At 42.1% G+C, this 15,619-nt stretch overlaps 1 protein-coding gene across 1 annotated transcript in view; it reads right to left on the reverse strand.

Annotated features, from left to right (window-relative positions):
- Window positions 1–15,619, reverse strand: part of ttn.2 (titin, tandem duplicate 2) — a 201,248-nt gene that overhangs the window by 124,734 nt on the left and 60,895 nt on the right. Inside the window, 23 exon segments of the mRNA XM_054614804.1 lie at window positions 369–689; window positions 846–1,049; window positions 1,296–1,364; window positions 1,542–1,622; window positions 1,796–1,864; window positions 2,132–2,203; window positions 2,808–2,864; window positions 4,306–4,353; window positions 4,616–4,660; window positions 4,794–4,850; window positions 5,623–5,649; window positions 5,747–5,824; window positions 5,935–6,144; window positions 6,546–6,800; window positions 7,720–7,987; window positions 8,578–8,661; window positions 8,766–8,949; window positions 9,058–9,343; window positions 10,596–10,703; window positions 12,653–12,940; window positions 13,711–14,001; window positions 14,130–14,417; window positions 15,152–15,439. Of these exon segments, the coding sequence (XP_054470779.1) occupies window positions 369–689; window positions 846–1,049; window positions 1,296–1,364; window positions 1,542–1,622; window positions 1,796–1,864; window positions 2,132–2,203; window positions 2,808–2,864; window positions 4,306–4,353; window positions 4,616–4,660; window positions 4,794–4,850; window positions 5,623–5,649; window positions 5,747–5,824; window positions 5,935–6,144; window positions 6,546–6,800; window positions 7,720–7,987; window positions 8,578–8,661; window positions 8,766–8,949; window positions 9,058–9,343; window positions 10,596–10,703; window positions 12,653–12,940; window positions 13,711–14,001; window positions 14,130–14,417; window positions 15,152–15,439 (3,678 nt within the window).

Genomic DNA, 15,619 nt, shown 5'->3' on the forward strand with positions numbered 1-15,619 from the left:
TAGAAGCTTTTCAAAGAAGAGTGTTGTTAGAGACGCACAAACTGAAACACTCTATCGAGTGCAAGACAAGAGAAACTCAACTAGAACGGACAAACAGGAAGTGCAGTCCCATCGAAACATCACAGGAACTAAAGTTAGACGTTAAAAAACAAACCAACCAAGTCAAAGAGAGTCTGAGATAAATGGAAGAGTTTGGGTTTTAGTGCGACGGGTTACGGTGAAGATGACTACAATAATCACAAACAGGATCAATAAGCACTCATAAAAAAAATCACTCCAGATGATAATGAAGATGTTAAAGTTGGATGGTGGAGTTAAGAAGATTAAGAAAAACTCCAGAGCTGCATCTCAATCAGAGACGTTTATACCTTTCTTAAGAGGTTCCTTAGGTGCAGGCTTCGGTTCTGGTTTGGTCTTTGGAAGTCCTGGTTTTGGCACTTTCACTTCAGGTTCAGCTTTTTTCACTGCAGGTTCTGGTTTGGGGACCACTGCAGGTTCTGGTTTTTTAACTGGTGTTTCTGGTTTGGTGGCAGCAGGTTCTGGCTTCTTTACAAGAGGCTCAGGTTTACGGGCTTCTGGCTTTGGTTCTTCCGGTTCTGGTTTTGCTTTTCGAGCCTCTGGTTCTGGCTTTTTTACTGCCGGTTCAGGCTGGATCATTGGCGGCTCTGGTTTTGCAACCTCCTCAGGGACTTAAAGCAACATTTAGTTTAGATACCAGCAAAGACAATCGGGACACAGAAAGTCAAAGATTCGCTTCCACTCTTGAAGCTGAATAAACCCAGTTCAGACAGAAACACACACAGTCTTTAACATCGACACACACAAACAAACAAAGCAGGAAATACCTTTGGATGGAGGGGTAACTGGCTTCTTTACTGGCGCCAGCTTAGCTTCGGGCTCCACCTTCGGTTTGGCTTTGGGTTCTGCTTTCAGAGCCGGTGTAGGTTTAGGTTTTGGTTCAGGTTCTGCTTTGGGTTTGGGTTCAGGCTCAGGCTTAGCTGCAGGCGCCACTTTTTTGGGCTCAGCTGGTACCTGAGGCTTGGGCTCATCTTCAGGTAGGCAACACAGACATTAGCTAACGTTAGCATGAAGTTTTGGTAGCATAGCTAAGATTTATCAAGAGACGCTCCAAAGACTGAGATGACACTGATGAAGAGTGAAACTAGCAACAGTTTACTGTACGGAGCACAAACAGGAAGAATCAGAAGATAAAGACAGACATTAAGAGGTAAGAAGCTACATAGCCGTTAGCACAAGTAAGCTGCTACAGATAAGATGTCAAACAAGTAAAGTACCTTTCTTTGGCACTCCAGGCTTCTCGGCCGGTGGCGGGGCAGCAGCAGGTTTCTTAACCTCCTCTGGTTCTTTTAAGATACATTCAAACACAAAATCAACCAGACAGTCACAGAAAACGAGACGACGAGGGGAACAGAACTGAATCTGAGCCTCATCGTAAGAGAATAGTCAAACATAAGGACCAGTGTCATCTGCAAAGAATGAAGATGTTAAGCAGTGAGATGGCTGAAATCTGACATCTCTACCTTTTGGAGCAGGAACTTTCTTCTTCTCTGGGACTAAAACTGCAGGAACCTTTTCCTCCACTGGCTTTCTGGCCTCCGGTGCTTCAAAATGTCAGTAAGATTAAGTGAAATCTCACAAAATAAAAACCTTAGCGTGTCTCAAACAGACACAATGACATTCAACTATTGTAAAAGTGTAAAAAACATGGAAAGATGAATGATAGATGAATGTATTACTAAACAGGTACATGCCAACATTAGAGGTATGCTGGTACCTTTTGAGGGTGATGGCTCCTTGACACCTGCTGTCGGCTTCTCTTCAGGCTTTTTCTCAGCTTTTGGAACTTAAAAGACACCAATTGTTTTAGCAATCACAAGAGAGATGCTTTGCATTTTCATGTGAAGCAGAGAAGCTCAGCAGAAGATAATAAGACAGAAAAAGCAACTACAGTAGAGAATATAAAGAGTCTATCTGTAGCAAGTAAGAGAGGAGAGTGGTGAAATCACAAAGCAGAACGAAACAAAACAGTCAAAGATTTTAGTAGCGGAGGACAGACGGATAAGTTAAGAGGCGCTGAGCTGCAGCAGGTAGTCGTTCAGATGTTTAGTACCTTTGGTTGGGATTTCCTCCCTCATTTCAACTTTCTTGATCTCCACTTTCTCCTCAACGGCAACTCTGGAAGCTGATGGGCAAAACACAGAAACATCCAGAATCATCAGCACTGTCTGAAAACATTAAGTGTCTGAAGATGATGCAGTAACCAACCTTTTCTCACTAAAAAGACAAATTACATATTATTATTATTTGGTTATAAAGTCTTATGTTTTTGTCTTTCAACAATACGTTTATTTACCGTTTTAAATAATGTGTTGTTTCATGTAAGACAATTCAGAATTAAACTGTTCAAAGACTCCTTATTCAGAATTAAAAATTCACAAGGTAACCAGTTAACAAAGTAGAAGTGAATTTCAATGCAAGCAATATAATAAGTTATTTTCTATATTCATGCATTTGGAGTAAGAAATTAAAAGTTTTAAGAGGTAAGCAGAAGCCATAAAATGACCAGATTAACTTCAGACTGCTGTTAAGGAACCAAGAAAGGTTATTATGGCAAAGTTAAGACAGAAGAGGACAATTATGAGACAAACAAGGACAAGAAAAAAGGCTAAGAGACATAAATAAGGACAAACATGAAGAGAGAGCCATGGTGCAGACGGCTCAAACACACACATTAACAGACAGATAGATATCTGACGTCCGTCCTGTGTGTTACTGTGATCTGATACCTTTGGCTGAGGACACCTGCTGTGTTACCGTCTCCTCTGTCCAGCTCTCAAACTCCACTGAAGGTGTGAAAACCACAAAAGTGACACAAGACAACAAATGTGAGGCAGTGTGTGCTCGAAAAGTCACAACGTTGTTTCACAGTTCACAAAGTCTTATCGTTTCGTCTCAGAGAACCTTCACTACGCCCATAAATGAGATTCATCTAAAACTGTTGGCTAAAATGCTTTTTAAAAGTCACTTCCTGATTTCATGGATAGCTGGATAAAATAACTTCCTTTTAGTCCTTCGAGTTATAAATGATCCAAATCAGCTCTTCTCATCCACTAGCAAACCTGTCCCACTGTATCTGAGTGTCATGGCTGCTCCTCGTTTCCAGCGAGGAGCAGCCATGACACTGGCCCCCCAGGCACAGGTCTGGGGGCCCAAAGGGTCAAAGGGCCCCTGAGCCAGAACATCTGTTATCCTTACTGGTTGTAAAGTGAACAAAGAGACTCAAAACAACCACAAAGAGACGCAAAATGACTACGAAAGAAGGCAAAGAGACAATAAATGACTACAAAGAGAAGACAAATACACAAAATGACTAAAATGAGATGCAAAACAAAAACAAAGAGACTCAAAACCACTAAGAGAGAAGACAAAGACAATAAATGACTACAAGGGACACAAAATAACTACAAAGAGAAGACAAAGAGACACAAAACCACAATAAAGACAAACTAAATGAAAAACAAATAGAACACAGAGAGACAAAACAAACTACAAAGAGACATGAAACAGCTACAAAGGCTGCTGTTTGAAGTAGTAATGTTCATAAACTTTCATAAACTCAGGAAGCAAATCTCAACTCAGATCAACATTTTAAAGGAGTTCAATGAGTCCGAGACAAAAGACTTTGACTGTGAAATGACAACTGGAAGTTAGTGATCGTTTGATGAAGAGATGAAGATGGGATGAGGTTAAAAGAGTGGAAGAAGAAGAACACATCCTTTAAGGTCGGACACAAACAAATAAACAAACCAGAACACGTGACTTTTTCATAATAAATCCGAGCAGAGGTCAGTCAGACGACACGATGATGATGTTATGATGAACGTCAGAGGCTGATTTGGGTAAATTTATATTCTGAGATTCTTATTGAGCTTAAATTAACCTGAAAAAATGAATTACTTCTTTAGTATTACTACAAAGGATAGGCCGCTTGTTTGTTTACTGATATTTAACTTTTTCAGATGAATCCAAAGTGCTGTATTTTTTATGCTTTGGTCCATGTCTTCATAGAGAATACGTCATTTTAAATCTTCAAAAAGCTTCTGTTAAAAAAATGAAATGTAAAACCTTCTGAAATGTAGAAAAATATGAAGACTATATATTTTTGGGCAGAAATAAATGTTTTGAATGGTGTTTATTGATTAAATGATCTCATCTTGTTTTTCCCAGATCTGCTCAGATGGATTGATGGCTGATGGAACGAAGAGATGAAGTAACATATTGTACCTCTCTGCTCCACCTCCTCTTCATAATGATATGAATATTCAGCAGATTCTTCAGAAAACAAAAACATGTTTTGGTTTCCGTTATTAAGAACAGAATAGGTTTAATATATCATTAGAAATTTGGATTAGTTGGACTGTCAGTGAGGGATTACAACAGTAAAAAGGTGAATAAATTATGTTTTTTAGAGCCTAAATGTTAAATTGAATCTGTTATTTACATATTTAACAAAATAATCAGTTGAATCAATTTTTGGGGTAAAATCTCGTCGGGATGGAGGATGTAAGATGACTTATAAAAACACAGTAAATACCTCGATGTTCAGTCTCTTCCTTATACTGATAGAATTCAGCAGATTCTTTAAAAAGAGAAAAAAATCTTTCAATTTGAAAATATAGCCAAAGATCCATAACGACTCACAGAGTCAGTTTTTTGATTCCTTGAAAATTAAAGCTTAGGGCTCAAATAAAACTAAAAGATTCCAGTCTTACCTTGAATTGCCACTGATGAAGGCACTTCAGGCCTCTGAACTGAGGAGTCTGGGACATCTACAGAATACGAGATATGTTCATACCAGAGCTTTAGTTAAAATAATCTGTCCTAATGCAACGGTTATTTAAGAAAAACAGGACTGTGTGTATATTAGCATTAGAACACTGACATTAACTGTTCTGTTGTTTAAAGGGACAGGATGACATTTTGGGAATTCCTCTAGTTTCCAGCATTTGTCAGACTTGTTAGAAGATGTAAGATAAATGTCCAATTTCCTTTGTTCCCAAGGTCCTACGATACCAATGTCCTATGTTCCAAAGGTCCTATTTTACCAAGGTCCTATGTTCCCAATGTCTTATGTTCCCAAGGTCCTATGTTCCCAATTTCCTATGTTCCCAATGGTCCTTTGTTCCCAATGGTTCTATGTTCCCAATGTCTTATGTTCCCAATGTCCTATGTTCCCAATTTCCTATGTTCCCAAGGTCCTTTGTTCCCAATGGTCCTTTGTTCCCAATGGTCCTATGTTCCCAATCTCCTATGTCCCCAAGGTCCTATGTTCCTAGTGTCCTAAGTTCCCAAGGTCCTATGTTCCCAGTGCCCTATGTTCCCAAGGTCCTATGTTGCCAAAGTCCTATGTTACCAAGGTCCTATGTTCAAAAACGTATTATGCTAGCTGTTTGTAGGTGCACTAGCTAGCGGTGTCCCTCTGTCTCTGTGCTAAGCTAGGCTAAACATGTCTGCAGATGAAATTGATGAAGACGGAGAACAAGAGGATTTCCCAAAAATGACCCTGATAGATTAAAGTTATCTAGAAAATAAAATACTTACCAAGAGGCACCATTGCTAATTCAATTTCTGTAAAAAGGAGGAAGATTGAAGAATGTGTTAAACACTGAAACAGACACAAGCTGAACAGAAACATAAAGAGATGGAGTCTGACTGGAAACTGTACCTTTGCCAGACAAATAAAGCTCAGCTGTGCTTTTAGCCTCTCCTCTGGGCTCCAACCTCACAATCACTGAGTACACGCCTACACGGGATTATCAATGAAGACGTTTAACACAGGGAAACAATGAGAGGGAAAAAAAATCTGCAGGTCTTTGTGGCGGCCCTTTGAGGCCTCCATGGCGCTCTACACACCTTCGTCTTCGATGGTCACGTTTCGGATGACCATGAAATGTCTTCGGCCCTCGCTTGTGAAGTTGTACTTGGGGCTCTCTCTCAGTTCCCAGGTGTCTTTGTACCACGAAACGATCGCGTTGTCGAAGGACACCTCGCACTCGAAGGTGGCCGACTGGCGCTCGTTGACTTCGACGTTGTGGATGCGTTTGGTGAAATGAATTTGTTCGGCTAAAACAGATAAAGACGTGAATGGGTAAACGGCATCACAGCTGGGAATGTATGACAATACTGGAATGGTAGTTTTTTAATGGACACAACATCCACACGGTTAGAGGAGACGATCAGAGGGTTTATGGGACGGTTATGATGACTGGTTGTTGGGGGGATGGATGGATTTGAGTCGAGACGAACGAATAAGATGATGGCTGAGCGTTTTTTTGCAAGATAATCCAGGAGAGGAGAGGCATGAAGAGAGTTAAGACAGAGGAGGACAAATCCCAGAAGAAGAGAAAAAAGAGGGTTGAATCCAAACGTCCATCGTTAGTCTCAGAGTTTGATGAGTCCAAAGAGGTTAGTACACGGAGAACATCCACCACGTCTAGAAGGTCGAACGGTTCCCGGGTACAAACCTTCGACCCAGAGTTCTGCAGAGGACTCCAGGTTCTGGTACCTGCAGGTGTATCGGCCCTGGTCTTCAGTTCTCAGGTCTCTGATCACAAGCTTCTGAACCTTGTGCTTCACCTCAGACGAGTACCTGCCCTTCATCTCTAACCGCTGGCCGTTTCTAAACCACTGAGCCTCTACGTTCGGGACGGACAACTGACAAGACAGAGAGCACGGCTGGCCTTCCTTACCCGATGTGTCCTCCAGATGCTTCTCCACCTCTGGAAGACAAAGAGGGACATGTGGAGACCGTTAGGAGCGTTTATTAAGTTCTGGCATTCATTTCAGTGATGCTTTAGAGTTGCTTAAAGCTGCAATAATGAATGTTTCTTTTAGATAATTAAGCAACACAGCAGATATGGATTTGTGAACATGTAAACACACAGAATAATGAAAATTGAAATGTCCCTTGGCCTCAGTGGAAAGTATCTAAATATATTCACTTTTTAGAAATTTAGAGTTCTTGTACTTTACTTTAATATTTCCATTTTATGCTACTTTATATTTTCACTCTACTACATCTCAGCAAAAATATTGTACTTTATACTACATAGATCTGACAGCTTTAGTTACTTTGCAGATTCAAATAAATAATACAAAATATAATTGACAATATCACCTATTTTAACAAACTAAGATAAATTCAGAAGCTACCTAACAGTAGATAAAGTCAGGGGTTCACTTCATCAGGAGTGGAAAAGGTGAAAAAGATGGCCCTCCAGGAAGACATTACATTTATATATCAGCATTAAAAAGTGGATTTACAGTCGATTTCAGAGGGACGAGAAACTGAGAAACTCTCCCTAGAATTCATGTAATCTTACTGCTACAAAAGTAGTCTCTCTTTACAGGGCTTTTATAAAAGCAATAAAGTTGTTTATATATCTCTGAGGTACACTTTTTGATTCCTCATAATTCATTTCATTTGTTTATCCTCTGGTGTTTCAGAGAATAACGTAAAAAACGATCCCTTCTGTGCATGCTCGGAGCTCGTGTGGCGTTCATGGAGGCTCATGCTACGGTGCCAAGCGCTAGTATAATGAGTCCATGAACACATATTCAGCATGTGGACTCTAGTGGATCTACAGATGTAGTCCAGCTGTGTATGAATGATATGATGTGAAATATGACAGGACTGACCCATGACGGTGAGCTTGGCGCTAGAGATGTGCGGCCCACAGACCACCCGGTAGTTGCCCTGGTCGCTGGACTGGCAGCTCTTGATCTTGAGCAGGTGGCGGTCGCCACTGATGCTGATGTCGTACTTGTTGCTGGTGTCCAGTTTCTGGGTGCCCTTGTACCAGGACAGGGTGATCTCTGGGTAGTTTATCTTGATCTCGCACTCAAACACCGCCTCCTTGTCGGTGGAGACGGACTGATCGGAGATGTCCTTCACCACGGTGACGGGCTGCAGGAAGGACGAGAGGAGTCTCAGTGAGAACCATTACCGACTCAACAGCATCCTTAAAACCTCCTTAAAACCAAACAGAAACAACTGATCCAGACTGTCAGACGGTCTGATCTGTGCCTCTGATCCTTTTAGGACACAAATCCCAACAAATCATTTTTCTACAAATAAGTATCGTGTTTGTATCAAAAGTCCTCCTCTTTGTTTGATAAAAACTAGTGATCAGCAGTTTCAGGAAATAACTGATGAAAGAAGATATCTGGGTTTTCAAAGATAACGTCTTCAGTAGGAATCAATAGGCTTGTTGTTAAGGAAAACTAAAATAAAACCACAATTATCAGTTAATGCTGCTTAAAATAAACCTTAGAGAGTTAGTCCAGAACACAACACTGATGATAAAAGTCATTGGTTTTAAAATTGGCTGAATTTACTCCCTCCAAATCTTAATGAAACTCAAGCTGCAAAAACAAATCGCTGTGTGTCTGATTGGCTGGAGATCAGTTTACAGATAAATAATCATCAGTCTGATTAAAAAGGTCTGAACTGTTTCAGATCTCTGTTTTCCCAGCAGCCAGTGAATGCCTCCTAACCTCGGTGCGCTCCATCCTCTTCTGCAGGTCGGCCACCAGTCGGGCCATGTCCTCATCAGACTCTCTGTCTCCACGTTCCACTTCCTGTCAACAACAACAGACACCGGGTTATCCACCATGACGTCCAGAGACACAAACAGAGACACTAAGACATCAGAGTCTGTCTGTCTGTCCAGAGAGAGTTTTACCGGTCTTCCACTTTCTTCAGCCTTCTCCTTCTTCAGCTGCTCGATGGCCTGCAGCAGACCTCGGTAGTCCGTGATGCCGTACATCCGGGCGTATTTCTCGTACTCTTTGGGGTCCACGTTCCTCAACAGCTCAACGATGTCGATGTCCTTCTCCTCCTGCGGACTCTTCTGCTTCGATGGCGTCCTGAGGACAAAGACAGAGACACGGGCAGAGTTTAGAGATTAAAGCAGTAAATTCAGAGATGCAGATTAAATCTAGATACATTTGTTGTTTGAATCCTGCTGAGCTCACTTCTTCAGTTTGGCTCGGAGGTCTCCCTCCAGCTGAACCGCCTCCTTCTTCCCGTCCACGTGCATGTCAGCGCTGCACTCGATCTCTCCGTGCTTGTTGGAGGCGACGCACCTGTACTGACCCGAGTCAGACTTGGTCACCTCTTTGATCTCCAGCTTGGACTCCTGGCCCTTCTGCTCGATGGAGATGCGTCCGCCGTGCGTGATCTGCCTCCACTTGCCCTTCATCCACTTCACACTGGGGATTGGGTCGCCGCCGACTTTAGCGATGAAGGTGGCGGTGCCCTCTGTGGAGCGGCAGGACGAGAGTTAAAGTGTGATCTCTATTATGTTTTGACTCTATGGCTGAACTCTAGTCATAGCAGCTGGAATGTGCTGCTGAATTCAGAGTTCCATTCTAGTCAGTTTCCATCAGCAAATGTTGCAGAAAGAACCTGGTACTTTGTACTTTTTTTGGTTCAAATTGAGCCGAGCCAACACTAGAAGCTGGAGTTAAAAGACTGATTTGTTAGAGAGAATCGTCATTAGACTGTCCGGCAAAAATCAGACAGTTTAAAAAAGCCAAGCTAAAAGTATAGCAGCCGCAATTATTTATTTATCTGACCTAGGTTTTTACAAATAAGTCAAAAAACAGTACACTACTATGTACACTAAGAAGAACCCTAACCCTAACCCTAAGACGTTCACTAAGACGTACACTAAGACATACACTAACTAAGACGTTCACTAAGACATACACTAACTAAGACGTTCACTAAGACGTTCACTAAGACGTTCACTAAGACGTACACTAACTAAGACGTTCACTAAGACGTTCACTAAGACGTTCACTAAGACGTACACTAAGACATACACTAACTAAGACGTTCACTAAGACATACACTAACTAAGACGTTCACTAAGACGTTCACTAAGACGTTCACTAAGACGTACACTAACTAAGACGTTCACTAAGACGTACACTAACTAAGACGTTCACTAAGACATACACTAACTAAGACGTTCACTAAGACATTCACTAAGACGTACACTAACTAAGACGTTCACTAAGACGTTCACTAAGACGTTCACTAAGACGTAAACTTTCACATGTAAACAAGGCATTAGATATTTTATAGAACAGGTTTCTGTTAATGTCACTCAAACATCTGTGTTTAGATTAGAAGTTATATATTTAAAAACTATCCTGAATTAATGAAATAAGGATGTTTAATTTATATTTGAACTTTATCTTCAAAACAAGAACAAAGGAAGTTCAAACTAAAAGTATTTAAAAATCTGTTATCAGTGATATGTTGTTTCATGAACATGTTGTGTATTGTATTGTGTAATAAATGTTGTGTATCATGTTGTGTATAGTATGTTGTGCAATACATGTTTTATAATGAATGTTGTGTATTTTGTTGTGTACTATGTTGTGTTCTATGTTGTGTACTATACTATGTTTTAAATGTTGTGTACTATGATGTGTATTATGCTGAATGTCACAATGTGTATTATGTGGTGTATTATTTTGTGTAATAAAGCAGTGTGTCTCACTCTCAGTGATGTGTGCCGTTCTGGGCTCCTGGATGAAGAAGAGGTTTTCCAGTTTCTTGGTTGGAGCAGCTGGAGCTTCAGCAGGAGGCGGAGCTGCTCCTGGTTTCTCTGTGACGACAACAAGGTGCAACGTTACAACACTGGTCACTGTTCACTGGTCACTGGTCACTGTTCACTGTTCACTGGTCACTGTTCACTGGTCACTGTTTACTGGTCACTGTTCACTGTTCAGTGTTTTCTGGCCACTGTTTACTGGTCACTGTTCACTGGTTACTGTTTACTTGTCACTGTGCACTGTTACCTGTTACCTGTTCACTGTTCACTGGTCACTGTTCACTGTTCACTGGTCACTGTTCACTGGTCACTGTTCATTGGTCACTGGTCACTGTTCACTGGTCACTGTTCACTGTTCACTGTTCACTGGTCACTGTTCACTGTTCATTGGTCACTGTTCATTGGTCACTGTTCACTGGTCACTGGTCACTGTTCACTGTTCATTGGTCACTGTTCACTGGTCACTGTTCATTGCTAACTGGTCACTGTTCACTGTATACTGTATACTGTATACTGTTTACTGGTCACTGGTCACTGTTTTCTGGCCACTGTTTACTGGTCACTGTTTTCTGGCCACTGTTTACTGGTCACTGTTCACTGGTTACTGTTTACTTGTCACTGTGCACTGTTACCTGTTACCTGTTCACTGTTCACTGGTCACTGTTCACTGGTCACTGTTCACTGGTCACTGTTCACTGTTCACTGGTCACTGTTCATTGGTCACTGGTCACTGTTCACTGGTCACTGGTCACTGTTCACTGTTCACTGTTCACTGGTCACTGTTCACTGTTCATTGGTCACTGTTCATTGGTCACTGTTCACTGGTCACTGGTCACTGTTCACTGTTCATTGGTCACTGTTCACTGGTCACTGTTCATTGCTAACTGGTCACTGTTCACTGTATACTGTATACTGTATACTGTATACTGTTTACTGGTCACTGTTTTCTGGCCACTGTTTACTGGTCACTGTTCACTGTTCACTGTTTTCTGGCCACTGTTTACTGGTCACTGTTCACTGGTTACTGTTTACTTGTCACTGTGCACTGTTACCTGTTACCTGTTACCTGTTCACTGTTCACTGGTCACTGTTCACTGGTCACTGGTCACTGGTCACTGTTCACTGGTCACTGGTCACTGTTCACTGTTCACTGTTCACTGGTCACTGTTCACTGGTCACTGGTCACTGTTCACTGTTCACTGGTCACTGTTCACTGTTCATTGGTCACTGTTCACTGGTCACTGGTCACTGTTCATTGGTCACTGGTCACTGTTCAGTGGTCACTGTTCATTGCTAACTGGTCACTGTATACTGTATACTGTATACTGTTTACTGGTCACTGGTCACTGTTTTCTGGCCACTGTTTACTGGTCACTGTTCACTGTTCACTGTTTTCTGGCCACTGTTTACTGGTCACTGTTCACTGGTTACTGTTTACTTGTCACTGTGCACTGTTACCTGTTACCTGTTCACTGTTCACTGGTCACTGTTCACTGTTCACTGGTCACTGTTCACTGGTCACTGGTCACTGTTCACTGTTCACTGGTCACTGTTCACTGTTCAATGGTCACTGGTCACTGTTCATTGCTAACTGGTCACTGTTCACTGTATACTGTATACTGTTTACTGGTCACTGGTCACTGTTTTCTGGCCACTGTTTACTGGTCACTGTTCACTGTTCACTGTTTTCTGGCCACTGTTTACTGGTCACTGTTTACTTGTCACTGTGCACTGTTACCTGTTACCTGTTACCTGTTACCTGTTACCTGTTACCTGTTACCTGTTCACTGTTTACTGGTGACGGTTTACTATTTACTGTTTACGATCAACATCAACATCAAATAAATGCCACAGAAACATATATTAATGTCATTTTTCCTTGAGATGGACATTAGTTAGTGATGGACATTAGTTAATCAGCTCTAATTAAAATACAGTAATACACGTTGATCTTTATATCTAGTAAGATTAAGTCTTGTATTAAAAGACACAGTTTTGTTTACCTTTGACGGTGACTTTGGCCTTGCAGAACTCGCTGCCAGCGTCGTTGGTGGCCTTGCAGAGATAATCTCCGGCGTCGTGTCGAGAAGCCGGGCTGATCTCCAGACAGGCCGTCCCGTCGGAGAAGCTGATCTTGGTGCTGCCCGCCGACGTCAGGTCCTTCCTGTCTTTCATCCACTGGATCTTCAGCGGAGCAGAGCCGCAGACGTGACACCTGAGACTCAGCTTGTCGCCCTCGTCCACCGTCAGCGGTTTGAGAGGGACGTCAAACACCGGAGGCTTCCTGGCTTCTGAAGGAGAAACGTGACGGTTCAAACCAGTGAGCTGGACTTAATCAAGTAAAGATAAAGTCCAGGAAACAAATATCTAAACATGTAAAACATCTGATCCATCAGCATAAACATTATATGGTAATATATTACAATTCATTAACCTACTGTTTACGTTCCATAAAAATCTATTTGAAGATATAATTAAAATTCTGAAATATTTGATCTCATAATAACTACCCATATTTAATAGCCGAAAGATATTAAACTGACATAAAAATCAACAGTAAAAATGTGACTGCGTGTTAAACAATTAACTACAGAGGGAGGGAGGGGCTAATATTACAAGAAATAAATGCGAATATTCTCTGAGAAAAATGTGGTAAAGCTCACAAATTATTACCCTGTAATTAATAATTTCCAGATAAAGATCTCCTTATATTTAGATACACAAAGTTATATCTGCTAAAACATAAAGATCTCATCATTCCAACATCTCTAACGACTTGTTTCACATTTTATATATAATTTGAACCACTTATAATGATTATGAGGTTAAGATCAAGATAAAGGTTTTGTCATAATCATCAGCTCCTCATCTCTTTAGTGTGTCTGAGAAGAAATATGGATCATGAGGAGAACTTTAATATTTTATCATCATTATTGATGAAAATTGGAAGAACATACAGTTAATTAGAGCTGTGATTAATAACTGTGTATTAAGTTTAAAAAAGATACTGTAAAAAAGAAAAGAGAGTGAAACACTTGATGATTGGCTGCATGTTCAGCACCTGAGATCCCCACGGTGACGTCACAGGAAGTCCTCCCGGCCTCGTTGGAGGCGCGACAGCTGTACCTGCCGCTGTCGGTCACATGACTGCTCTTGATGCACAGAACGGCCACGTTGCTCTTGAAGCTCACGTCGTATTTGTCAGAGCTGTGGATCTCCACGTCGTCCTTGAACCAGCTGACCGTCACGGGCTGTGAGCCGGTGAGGCGACCCTCCATCTTCACCAGCTTCCCCCCCGTGTCTTCGATGAGCTCCGAGGGCTTCTTGGTGAACACCGGAGGGTTTTTACGCTCTGAGAGGAAGGAGGAGAAAGTGAAGATGAGGAGAGGAGGTGTGTTTACCTCCACACAAAGAAACGCCCTCAGAGGGGGCTTAAAGAGGAGTGGCCACGGTGGCCGAGCGTGGCCCCGGGACAGATACCTTTGACGGTGACGTCAGAGGAACAAGAGTCCTTGCCCACGTCGTTGGCGGCGTGACAGAAGTACCGCCCCGTGTCGCCTTTATCAGCCTTCAGAATGGACAGGTGGGCCGTGTTCTCCACACAGCTCATCTTATAGTTACCACCGGTGCGAATATCTTTGTGGTCTTTGGACCATGTGACTTTGATGGGGGCGGAGCCTGTCATGTGACACTCCAGCTCAACGCTGTCGCCCACCGTCACATCCTGTGGCGACAACTTCAGGTCAAAGACCGGAGGGTATCTTGGTTCTGCAGAGTCCGAGGAAGAGTGGGAGGAAGATGAGACAAGAACAAAACACAACATCTCTCCGTTTCATTTTCAACCTTTAGTTATCAACAACTCTCAGCTCAGGTTCCTCAGACAACGTTCATTAAACGTATGAAAAGAAGAAGAAAAAGAGAAGAAGGAGAAGAAGAAGATGAAGAAGAAGAAGAAGAAGGAAAAGAAGAACAATGAACAATGATCACTAAACATGTATGAAAAGCAGAAGTAGAAGAGAAGAAAAAGGAGAAAAATAAGGAGAAGAAGAAGAAGAAGAAGAAGAAGAAGAAGAAGAAGAAGAAGAAGAAGAAGAAGAGGAAGGGAAGAAGAAGATGAAGAAGAAGAAGATGAAGAAGATACCCTGGACTCCACATGTGTTAGATTCAAACAACTGACATCATTAATGCTGCTGGTATTAACGTTCTGACCACCAGTTTGAATAAATACTACACCCATGAGCCTCGGGCTTCCGTTGCTAGAAGTAAAATAAAAAGAAGTTAGGTGAAGTAAAGTGAAGCTATATTGTTAAATATTAAAGTGAAATAAGGCGACTTGGAGGTTTTTGGGGATTTTAAAACGTGGTCACAGGCCGGAGGACGTTATTAATTCTGCTTTAAACAAACCACAAGAATCTCTTTCACCCTGAAACATGAACTTCCTGAACCTTCTGCGGTATTTAAATCCTGACCATTGAACCGACCAATCAGCACGCTGCACAGACCTTGTAGAGTGAGCTTGGCTCTGCAGGAGGCCGAGCCCACGCCGTTGTTGGCCACACAGGTGTATTCCCCAGAATGCCTCATCTCCCCGCGGCTGATCTCCAGCACGGCGGTGTTGTCGTCGTACAGCATGGAGAACTCGTCTCCCGGCTTCAGAGGCTCGCCGTCCTTCAGCCACGACACCTCGATGGGCGACGAGCCGGCGACTCGGCACTCGAAGCGGACCGGCAGACCCTCCGTCTGCTGAAGGCTGGTGATCTTCTTCGGGAAGGACGGCGGAGATTTGGCCGCTGGAGGAGGTCAAGAGGTCAACAGTTATTCAATGCAACACGTGGTGGAAAGTACATTTACTTAACTTTACTAGTATTTGTGTCTATTTTTATGACTTTTCAGCAGATTCTAATCTAAACAATCAGCTACTGCTCATAAAGAACCTTTATTTAATGTCACTGTATCCTGATGAAAGAGAG

The sequence above is a fragment of the Anoplopoma fimbria genome, chromosome 16 (genome assembly GCF_027596085.1).
Source record: "Anoplopoma fimbria isolate UVic2021 breed Golden Eagle Sablefish chromosome 16, Afim_UVic_2022, whole genome shotgun sequence".
In the NCBI taxonomy this organism is placed as follows: Eukaryota; Metazoa; Chordata; class Actinopteri; order Perciformes; family Anoplopomatidae; genus Anoplopoma; species Anoplopoma fimbria.